The following is a 12248-nucleotide window of genomic DNA, read 5'->3' as shown; positions in this document are numbered from 1 at the left end:
CTTATGCCCATTAGGTCTCTGCTCATCTTGGTTCATGACCAGACAGCATTACCATCAATCACTGTTTACTATTGAGTAATTGGAGCCAGATATGTGTGTGCAATGTCCTCAAAGATGGCTGTGCCTCAGTGATGACATACTCACCTTTGAATCTAAAGTTCATGGTTTCAAACCCCATAGTGTGGCCCTGAACAACTTGCTTCCATCTTCTTCCTGACAAAGTTATTTTGTATGCAATCGGCCCTCCTTATCCGCGGATTCAATCAACCGCAGATCGGGACAACCCGGAAGTTCTCTCTCCAACACTCATTGCTTGAGCATGTACAGACTATTTTTTCTTGACATTATTCCCTAAACAATACAGTATAACAACTATTTGCATACATTTACATTGTATTAGGTATTATAACTAATCTAGAAATGACTTAAAAGTACAGGCAGTCCCCAGGTTATGAACTAGTTCCATTCCTGAGTCCGTCTTTAAGTCGGATTTGAAGTCGGAACAGGTATATCCGGTATTATTTAGCGTCAGTTAGTCAAACGTTTTTCTTAGTATATAGTACATATTTTACCTTTCTATGCATATAAAACACTTAAGAAACATACGTATTTCAATAATTTAGCCACTGCGTTGCTTAGTAATAATTGTAGCTTTCATTGGGGTAGGGCCTTTCACATTCTCCATTAAAATTGTTCCGATCGTTGACCGACTACCCTAACGCTTTTCCAATGACCGATGGCGTTTCACCTCTTTCTGATCGCGTTATTACTTCCACCTTATTTTCAATCGTGATTATTTTCGTGAACAGAAACACTGCGGATTCAGAGCTGCGCCGCCAGGTCCTAATGTCCACCGCATGGAGACATGTTAAATAACGTCCGGGGTTCCGCTGGGTCCTAAAGACCACCACACTGATACATGTTAAATAGGGGACTTGAGCATCCGCGAATTTTGGTATCTGCGGGTGTCCCGGAACCAATCCCCCACAGATAAGGTGGGCTGAATGTATTTGGACTTTAAGAAGGCCTTTGACAAGATACCACACATGAGGCTGCTTACCAAATTATGAGCCCATTGTATTACAAGAAAATTACTAACATGGTTAGAGCAGTGGCTGATTGGTAGGAGGCAAGAAGTGGGAATAAAAGGATGCTTTTCTGGTTGGCGGCCAGTGACTACTGGTGTTCCACAGGGGTTGGTGTTGGGATCACTTCTTCTTAGGCTGTATACAAATGATTTGGAAGATGGAATGGATGGCTTTGTTGCCAAGTTTGCAGATAATACGAAGATTGGTGGAAGGACGGGTGTTCAGGAAACGGGTAGGATGCAGAAGGACTCAGACAGATTAAGCGAATGGGCAAGAAAGTGGCAAATTAAATACAATGTTGGAAAATTCATGGTCATCCACTTTGGTAGTAGAAATAAATGTGTGGACTATTTTCTAAATGGGGAGAATATTCAAAAATCTGAGATGCAAAGGGGCTTGGGAGTTCTTGTACAGAACACCCTGAAGGTTAACTTGCAGGTTGAGTTGGTGGTGAGGAAGGCAAATGCTATGTTAGCATTCATTTCAAGAGGTCTAAAATACAAGAGTAGGAATATGCTGAAGCTTTATAAGGCATTGGTGAAGCCTCACCTTGAGTATTGTGAACAGTTTTGGGCCCCTCATCTTAGAAAAGATGTGCTGGCATTGGAGGGAGTCCAGAGGAGGTTCACAAGGATGAATCTAGGAATGAAAGGTTTATCATACGAGGAACGTTTGATGGCTCTGGGTCTGTACTCGCTGGAATTCAGAAGGATGAGGGGGGATCTCATTGAAACCTTTCGAATGTTGAAAGGCCTAGACAATAGATGTGGAAAGGACAAGAGTCTAGGACAAGAGGGCACAGCCTCAGGATTGAGGGGCGCCCTCTCAAAACAGATGCGGAGAAATTTCTTTAGCCAAAGGGTGGTGAATTTGTGGAATTTGTTGCCACTTGCAGCTGTGGAGGCCAGGTTGTTGTTTGTATTTAAGGCAGAGATTGAAAGGTTCTTGATTGGACATAGCATCAAAGGTTACAGGGAGAAGGCTGGGAACTGGGGTTGAGGAGGAGAAAGAAAAAGGGTCAGCCATGATTGAATGGCGGAGCAGACTAGCTGAGCCAAATGGCCTAATTCTGCTCTTATGTGTTATGGTCTTATGGTCTAAGCTGTTCATAGATTTTTGCTTTGATACTCACCCAGTACTGGGTCTGTACCTGGCTGAAATCAGGTAGCTTCACAAATAACAATGGGCTGCTGGCATTTTTCTATGCATTATCTCCCTTTAACTCTTATTTAGTGCAGTTTCTCTATTCTGCTGATCTGCTGCCAATATTGTTGAAAAACAGCAAAAGAAATTTTATAAATTCAATCAATATCCTCTACATGAATACTCTATTCATGATTTCCTGCCATGATCCACATCCCTTCCTCACCAGCATAGACCTGTAAACTTCTATGTGGTTTCTAACTGGTGGCATATTCCACAGCCCACAAACTTCTCTGCCTAACATAAGATTCTTGTGTTTATTTATATTTACATGCTCTGTTAAGTAAGTTGCTTTTGACACTGGGTCACTGTGCTGAGGATCTATTGATTATATAGTGGCTGCTTCCCAACTGCACCCTGTAAGTTCCTGTCAGTGTGAATCAATTACTGTTCTCTCTTTCCAGCTGCTCACAAGAAGTCCAGCTTTGACATTGTGCTCTCTGGTGTCGTGCCAGGCTCTGCAAGTCAACACACTTTTGACACTTTTGCTGAAATAGCTCGAATTCTGAAACCTGGAGGAAGATTTTACTTCAAGGAACCCGTGTGTATATCAGGTGGCATTTTACTTTGTATTTTGTAATCCACTACAGCATAAGTTCAGGTGCAATGTTTATAGAATGGAGAAGTGGTAACACGCAGACACTGATAAGAATGAGAACTATACAAAGCTGAAAAAGCAAATGTACAAAATATGGACATGCTCGGGTTAGAGAGCATCTGTGGACAGCGAAACAGAGTTAACATTGTCAATGACCTTACAATGGAACCGGGAAATATTTCAGTGAGTATAGAGGCAAGGAGAGGAGCACTGCACTTGGCTGGAAGGGCATTAAATGATGGGGAATGATTGTGCAAGGTAAACAGAGGCAGCAAGTCACATGGTGACGAGGGAGGTAGATAGGATAGCAGGGTCATTGCCAATGATATCAAGTACGCTTGGTAATGGTAAGGAGTGGTGTGGTAATGGATGGTGTAAAAGACAGGGTTTGGTCTGTTGTACATAAAGCAAGGAGATCACACTATGAGATCTGGGTCCTTTTGTGGTTCCATTGTAGGTCCAAGATGCAGGGAAAGATGAAAGCAGAATACGGGGAAATGGGAGAGACATAGCAGAGGGACCTATCAGCATTGAAAGGGTATTGTTGGAAAAGTAGTTTGTAGGCTCCAGTTTTGTATTAAAGTGTGAAATTTTACACTGAACTTCTGTGCTCCAGCACCTAAATCAAAACTGGTAAGCCAATGGAAAGAGCCCCAATGCCATCATGTGTCTTGTACTAGTATTGGTGCCAGTCCATTAGGACTGAGTTGCGAATGGTAGTCTTCATGGCAACTCAATAACCCTTTGCTATATGGTTTGTGACAGTAAAAATGTAACTCTCATACTTTCCACTATTAGAGAGGAAACAACAGGAAACTAAAAGGTCAAACTGGGTTTAAAATAATGAAACTTTTTACAAGAACTGTTATCAGAGGGAGAGGGATGAGGGATACCCAGCTTATGCAGGATATTTGGATTTCTGATTAAAAAAAATTATGAAGTGTCAAATAAAATCAGATTGGGGCTTTTATCTCTCTATGACATCAAAGTTCAAGTTCTTTTTAAAAATATTTTATTTATAATTTTCTACAAACTACAACGAAGAAAAGAAAATCAATAATATATATAGAAGGATCATTGCCATATAAACAAAAATAACAATAATACATGTCTTAACAAATGAACAACTCACCCATAGTAAAAAAGGGAAAAAAAAGAGAAAAAGAAAGAAAAGCACCCAATCCATCACCTATCCAACTCCAAGCCAACCATTATATGAGATACACTTTTATTACCCCAGAACTATATATTGTAATAAAAAAAAGGAGGGCGCAGCCTGCTACCTGATCAGAAAAAAAACAAAAGTCAAGAAAAAGCTGGAAATGTAGGGTCCAATTATCAAGGGAAAAAAGAACAAACACCTGTCAATCTAGGTGAGAGTTATGAAAATATTTGAGAAAAGATCCCCACATCCTATGGAACTTTATGTCCGAATTAGAAAGTGAGTAGTGAATCTTTTCGAGATTTAAACAAGACATAATATCCCTAAGCCATTGAGCATGGGTAGGGGGAACTACATCTCTCCATTTAAGAAGTACTGCTTGTCTGGCTAAAAGAGAGGCAAAAGACAATGTTTGTCATTTAGCCGGGGTCAAATGCTTGTCAGGGTCTCGAAGGATACCAAAAAGAGCGATCAAAGGATCAGGTTCCAAATGACAATTTAATATAGAAGATAAAGTTTTAAAAATATCTTTCCAAAATTTTTCCAGAGTAGGACAGGCCCAATACAAATGGAAAAGGGAGGCCTCACCTCCTTTGCATTTGTCACACAAGGGACTAATATCAGGATAGAACTTCGCCAATTTGGTTTTGGACATATGAGCCCTGTGGACGACTTTAAACTGCAGGAGACAATGACGAGCACATAAAGAGATTGAATTGACGGATTTAAGAATTGAAACCCAAACCTTGTCGGACAAAGAAAAACCTAAGTCATGCTCCCAAGCAGTTTTAATTTTATCACAAGGGGCTTGTCTGAGAATCATAAATTTAACACGAATAGTAGAAATTATGCCTTTGCCCAAGGGGTTCATTTGAAGAAGCAAGTCTACAACAGTTTTATCAGGTTGTTCAGGAAAATGTGGTATTAAAGGGCTAATAAAATGTCTAGTTTGAAGGTATCTAAAAAAATGAGTATTCGGTAAATTAAACTTTATAGACAACAGTTCAAAAGACGCAAACCGATTGTCTATAAAAAGATCTTCAAAACGCCTGATACCTCTCCTACACCAGTCTTGGAATGTGGAATCCTGCATAGACGGTTGAAATAAATGATTGTATAGACTAGGACTGGAGAGGGAAAATCTATAAAGACCATGGTATTTTCTAAATTGAGCCTATATTCTCAGAGTATGCCTGATTACAGGATTAATAATAGATTTTGGCAATTGGCAAGGAAGGACAAATCCGAGTAAAGCTGGAATAGATAATTTCTTATAAGCGTTTAATTCCATTGCCACCCATGTTGGACAAACAGACTGATTATAAAAGTAGGACCAAAAGATAATATTACGAATATTGGCTGCCCAATAATATAAACGAAAATTAGGCAACACCAAGCCACCTTCTCTTTTAGGCTTTTGGCGATGAGCTTTATTGAGTCTGGGCTGTTTACTCTTCCATAGGTATGACAAGTTAATAGAATCTAAAGAATCAAAAAAAAACTTTAGGAATAAATATAGGTAAAGATTGAAATAAGTATAAAAATTTAGGGAGAATATACATTTTAATTACATTAATTCACCCAATTAAAGACATGGAGAGAGGTGACCACTGTGCTAATCTCTGTTTTGTAAAATTTAAAAGATTATTGAAATTCTCATTGAACAGTCGATTATAGTTCCTTGTTACGATAATACCAAGATAAGTAAAACAATTGTTTGAACAAACACGAGGAAATCTGCAGATGCTGGAAATTCAAACAACAACACACACAAAATGCTGGTAGAACACAGCAGGCTAGGCAGCATCTATAGGGAGAAGCGCTGTCGACGTTTCGGGCCGAGACCCTTCGTCCAGCATTTTGTGTGTGTTGTTGTTAAAACAATTGTTTACTACTTTAAAAGGGAGATTGTGAAATTCTAATTCTTGTGCTTCCTTATTTATCGGAAAAAGTTCACTCTTATGTAGATTAAGTTTGTATCCGGATAGCTGACTAAATTTATTGAGAAGTGAAAACAACAAAGGTAAGGAGGTGGTCAGGTTTGATATAAAAAGTAACAAATCATCGGCGTATAGAGAGACTTTGTGCTCAAAACCGCCCCTCCAGATACCAGTCAGTTCAGTACAACTGCGAAACGTAATTGCCAATGGCTCGATAGCCAGATCAAATAACAGAGGGCTTAAAGGGCATCCCTGTTGGGTGCCACATTTAAGATCAAATGGTTGGGAATGCTGGGAATTAGTCAAAACTGATGCAATTGGATGGGAATATAGTAACTTAATCCACTTAATAAAATTATATCCAAAATCAAATTTTTCTAAAACCGCAAATAAACAGTGCCACTCCACCTGATCAAACACCTTTTCAGCATTAAGAGAGATAACACATTCAGGGGTCCCTGATGAATATGATTATAGAATATTAAAAAGACATCTAATATTGAAAAAGGGAAGGCGATTTTTAATAAAGCCAGATTGATCCTCAGAGAAAATTAAGGGTAAAATAGTCTCCAGCCTACGGGCCAAAACTTCAGTTAAAATTTTAGCACCTACATTTAATAGAGAAATCGGCCTGTATGAAGCACATTCTAATGGATCCTTGGGGGAAACACAAGGAAATCTGCAGATGCTGGAAATTCAAACAACACACACAAAATGCTGGTAGAACACAGCAGGCTAGGCAGCATCTATAGGGAGAAGCGATGTCGACGTTTCGGGCCAAGACGTCAACATCGCTTCTCCCTATAGATGCTGCCTAGCCTGCTGTGTTCTACCAGCATTTTGTGTGTGTTGTTGTTCTAATGGATCCTTGCCTTTTTTCACTAAAAGAATGATACAAGCCTCATCAAATAATGCAAGCAATTTATTTTGTTTAAGAGAATCAGAAAAAACTAAACTAATTTGGGATAAGAGCAATGAGGAAAATGATTTATAAAATTCTGTAGAGAACCCATCAGGACCAGGAGATTTACCAGGCTGCAAAGCAGAAATAGCAGAGGATATTTCCTCTAAGAATAATGGCTCATTCAATTTATGTTTAAGATCAGAAGAAAGTTTAGGAATATTTAAACTATCTAAAAATTGCATAACAGTAGTATTACCATTAAAGGATTCAGAGGTGTAAAGTTGAGAGTAAAAATTCCTGAATGTATCATTAATTTCAGACTGGTCCACACTAATGTTCCCATTACTCATTCAAATTTTAGTGATGTGTTGTTTTGCTAAGTTGGTTAACTAAGGACTTACCAGATTTATCCCCGTGAATATAGAACTTACTCCGACTGCCCAAAAGTTGGCGTTCAATCGAATAAGTAGAAATAAGATTAAATTTAGTTTGAAGTTCCATTCTTTTCTTATATAACTCCGGATCCTTGACCTGGGTGTATAATTGGTCTATAGCTTTAATCTGATTGATCAATTCTAAATGTTCTTTGTGAGTCTTTCTTTTCAAATTTGCTGTGTAGGAAATTATTTGACCTCTTAGATATGCTTTCATTGCGTCCCAAACCACCTGACTAGAGGTTTCAGGTAGTGCATTAGTATTTAAAAAGAAAGTTATCTGATCCTCCATAAATTTTACAAAGTCATTATCCGACAACAAGGTCGGATTAAAACACCAGTGTTTATTTACTTGAGGGAGGCTGGGGAGAACTATGGACAATGTATGTGAGGCATGATCTGAAATCAATATACTCCTATAGTCACAAGAACGGACGGATGGGATCAATTGATTATCAATTAAAAATAGTCGATTCTAGTAAATGTATGGTGAACTTGTGAGAAAAAGGAGTAATCTCTTTCATGTGGATGAAAGAAATGCCAAATATCAGATATTCCATAATTAGAAAGAAAAGATTGAATAAATAAAGCAGATTTACTTAATTGTCTAGGGATAGAAGAAGATCTGTCCAAAACTGGATCCAGCCAACAGTTAAAGTCACCACCCAATATAAGAGAGTATGAACTTAGTTCTGGCAATGAAGGGAAAAAAACGGTCAAAAGACCCTACATCATCCGAGTTAGAAGTGTAAAGGTTGGTTAAGACCACCTGTGTATTATAAAGTTTCCCCGAAACAATAATAAAATGACCATTAGGATCAGATATCTTATTATGAAGCTCAAAATAAACATTTTTGTTTATAAGAATTGAAACGCCCCTCGCCTTGGCTTGAAAAGTTGAATGAAAGTGATGTCTTGCCCATCGTGCCATAAGACGAGAATTATCTGAGTGACGAATATGTGTTTCTTGTAAAAAGACTACCTCTGCTCTAAACTATTTAAGATGTGCGAGCACTCTCCCCCTTTTAACCGGATGATTCAAACCCTTAACATTCCAGCTGACAAAGTTCAGTGGACTAACCATTGAACATAAGTTCAAGTTCAAAGTAAATTTATTATCTCTGTATGCAACTGACATTCATTTTCATGCTAGCATATTCAATAAACCCATAATAGAATAATAACCGTAACAGAATCAGTGAAAGACCACACCAACTTGGGTGTTCAACCAGTGTGCTAAAGACAAAAAAAAGAAATAATTAATAAGCCAAAAATATTAAGAACATCAGATGAAGAGTGTTTAAAAATAAATCCAGAGGTTGAGGGAACATTTCAATGATGGAGTGAAGTTATTTCCTTTGGTTCAAGAGCCTGATGGTTTAGGCGTAATAACTGTTCCTGAACCTGGTGGTATGAATACCTCTGCCTGATGGCAGCTGCAAGGAGAAAACATCTTCTGGGTGTTCGGGGTCCCTGAAGATGGATGCTGCTTTTGTACGATAATGTTTCATGTAGATGTGTTCAGTGGAAGGGCTTTACTTTTGATAGACTAGGCCATATCTACTAGTTTTGTAGGATTTTCCATTCAAGGACATTGGTGTTTCTATACCAGGCTGTGATGCAGCCAATCAATATACTTTTCACTACATGTCTATAGAAGTTTGTCAAAGTTTTAGATGTCATGCTGAATCTTTGCAAACTCCTAAGGAAGTAGAGGCACTGCTGTGCTTTGTTTGTAATTGAACTTGCATGCTGGGCCCAGGACAGGTCCCCTGAAATAATAACACCGAGGAATTTAAAATTGCTGACCTTCTCCACCTCTGATCCTCCAGTGTAGATGGTTTATGAAACACTGATTTCTTTCTCCTGAAGTCAATAATCAGCTCCTTGATCTTGCTGACCTTGAATAAGAGGTTGTTGTTATAGCACCACTCAGCCATATTTTCAGTCACCCTCCTGTATGCTGTATCATCACCACCTTTGATTCAGCTTATGACAGTGGTGTTGTGAGCAAACTTGAATATGGCATTGGAACTGTACTTAGCCACACAGTCATAAGTGTAAAGTGAGTAGAGGAGGGGGCTAAGCATAGAGCCTTGTAGTGAACCTGTACTGATAGTGATTGTGGAGGAGATGTTGCTGCCAATCCAAACTGACTGGGGTCTGCAAGTGAAGAAATTGAGGATCTAATTGCGCAAGGTGGTATTGAAGTCAAGGTCTAGGTGCTTATTGATTAGTTTTGAAAGGATGATGGTATTGAATGCTGAGCTGTAGTCGATAAAGAGCATCTCCCTTTCTACCTGCATCACAACATCTGGCTGATTGTGAGACCAAGTCCATTTTATTAAATGTGGGAACCATTTAATTTTCATAAAATAGCAGGATAGAAGCTATCCTTGAGCCTGGTAATATGTGTTTTTAGGCTTTTGTATCTTCCTGTCTAATAGGAGAGGAGAGAAGAGAGAATGTCTTGGGTAGATGGGATCTTTGATTACGCTGGGTGTTTTACTAAAATACCAAAAAGTGCAGACAAAGTCCATGGGGGGAATGCTGGTTTCCGTGATGTGCTGAGAGTTGAGTCCCCATGAGAATATTTTGTAGCCACTCTGAGGTGACATTGACCTTGGCACCTCACAGGCGTCACCATCCTGACATCTCTTTTACAGTCACAGAATATCCTGTCTGTCCCCCTAATGTTGACTCTTGAAAAGCTGGGGTGGGGAAGTAAACTTTTAAGGAGGTCCCAAGGGTTCTGCAAAGGAATATTCACAGAGTTTGGTGAATGAATAGGAAGTTCTAGATAGATTATAATGTTGAAAAATGTAAGGTGACTAATTTTCCAGTAGAAAGTTGTGATTCTTTGTAAACAAAGGATCCAGGTGTCCTTGTGTGTGGAAGGAAAGTGATTGCTATGTTGACGTTTATTTCAGAGTACCTGCATTGCACAGAGTGTTGATATCACATTCTGATTAATGTTGTAATTAACAGACTTCCTGTCAGAGCAAGCAATATTTCAGAATCAGTATTAGGTTTATAATCACTGATTATGATGCAAAGTTTGCTGTTTTATAGCAGCAATATGGTGCAGCACATAAAGAATACCGTAGTTGAAGTTACAAAAACTTAAATTAATTAATTGTGCAAAAGAGATACTATTCATGGACCATTCAAAAATCTGATGGCCGAAGTGAAGAAACTATTCCTAAAATGTTAAATGTGTGACTTCCTCAATTGTCCTGGATGGTGAAGCTCTTTAATGATGGCGCCCCCTAATTGAGGTATTGCATTTTGAAGATATTCCCGATGGTGAGGAGAGTTATACTCTTGATGGAGATGGCTGAATCTACAATCCTCTGCATCCTCTTGCGATCATGCACATTGGACTCTCCATACCATTGTTGTGTAGGGACACCAGGACAGTGAGCTTGCTGACATTTGAGTTTTCAACATGGTTCCTGTTGTTGGGTATTCACTCTGTTTTTGTAAGTCTGTGGTCATTCTCTCACCAAGTGTTACAAGTATCAACACATGGTAGAAAAGGGTTAAACTAATAACCTGGTCCTAGTAGCAGTATATCAGTCATTAACATGGACAGCACCACTCCCTGACCCAATATACTGTTGCATTCATATTAGGTGACAACGGCAGATTGAAGACTGCATCACAGCTCATCTCTCTGCTGAAACTGGCTGGCTTTACAGAGGTCTGTGAGGTACGTCTGAGCCCAGGTATTGTCACTTGTCTAGTCAGTGATAAAACTGGCATCTTGGTCCATGCTGGGGAGAGCCAGCAATGTTATGGGTGGGGGGGAGGAATTTTGGTATGAGGTGACTTTGAAAAGAGAGCAATTTTGAAGAGCAATTGGGAGGTGCAGAGGGGAGAAGTGTGAGCTTGGAGTATTATTGAAGAGAGCATTGTCTCATATAGGGAGAGATGGCATACAATGTATAAGGTTGGGGTGTCTAAGGGCAGTAGGTTCAATGTAGGAGATGTGGGGTGAAATGGCTCAGGGTGGGATGTTCTGGGTTACTATTGAGTGAGAGGAAGATCTGAGGGAGGAGCTAGGGGAGCTCCCACGGAAGCATTATGAGAAGTGGAGGTGTATGAGTGAATGAGAGGCCTTAAGCCGCTGAGGGGTTGGATGAAAGGGGAGAGGATATATGTAAGTCACATTTAGTACATCACAGGTTTGCTCCTTAACTTCAGAATCTGTGCCCAGTCTTTTGGAAAGTTTAGTATGGTATTTTACTTGGGTTAAATTCATGGCTTTGCTTGGGTTACAGTCCTGGTTTTTAACAAGCCCTTTCCTTTTCACTTTTTTAATATTTTTCGGATGTCTCCCCTGGTGAGGTTGCACTTGGAGTATTGTGTTTGGTTTGGTCACCCTGTAATGGAAAAGGTGTGGTTAATTTGGAGAGTGCAGAAACGATTTATGAAGATATTACTGGAAGTAGAGGGCTTGAGTTCTATGAAGAAGTTGGCCAGGCTAGGTTTTTATTCCATGGAACACAGGAGACTGAGAGAAGGCCTTATAGAAATCTTTAAAATAATGTGAAGCATAGATAAGGTGGATGGTAACAGTCTTTCCCCTAGATGGAGGAGTCCAAAACTAGGGAGCATAGACATAGAATGAGAGAGATGAGATTTAAGTGGGACCGGAGAGGTAACTTCTTCACTCAGAGGATGATGAATATATGGAAGGAGCTACCAAAGGAGGTGTTGAAGTAAGTACAATAATATCATTTAAGAAGCACTTGGAGGGGCGGGGCTTAGAGAAATACAACCATGTCACTTGGTTGCTAGTGCTCAAAGTACACATGCTCACTAAATCAATAGCAGTGGTCCTTGGCTTCAGTACTAGTTCATTTGCTATGGATTGTTCTAGCTCCACTCTGCATCCTGTTCAGCCATGACTATAC

At 39.4% G+C, this 12248-nt stretch overlaps 1 protein-coding gene across 3 annotated transcripts in view; it reads left to right on the top strand.

Moving 5' to 3' along the window:
- Nucleotides 1-12248, top strand: part of ciapin1 (cytokine induced apoptosis inhibitor 1) — a 57231-nt gene that overhangs the window by 18813 nt on the left and 26170 nt on the right. For all 3 annotated transcript variants that reach the window (XM_073069585.1, XM_073069583.1, XM_073069584.1), the window contains exons 3-4: nt 2696-2845; nt 10965-11041. In XM_073069585.1, the coding sequence (XP_072925686.1) occupies nt 2696-2845; nt 10965-11041 (227 nt within the window). The remainder of the gene's footprint in view (nt 1-2695; nt 2846-10964; nt 11042-12248) is intronic.

Source organism: Hemitrygon akajei, chromosome 17 (assembly GCF_048418815.1).
Source record: "Hemitrygon akajei chromosome 17, sHemAka1.3, whole genome shotgun sequence".
NCBI classification, from domain to species: Eukaryota; Metazoa; Chordata; class Chondrichthyes; order Myliobatiformes; family Dasyatidae; genus Hemitrygon; species Hemitrygon akajei.
Note: the sequence above shows the minus strand (reverse complement) of the source record. Positions and strands in the feature narration are given on the sequence as shown.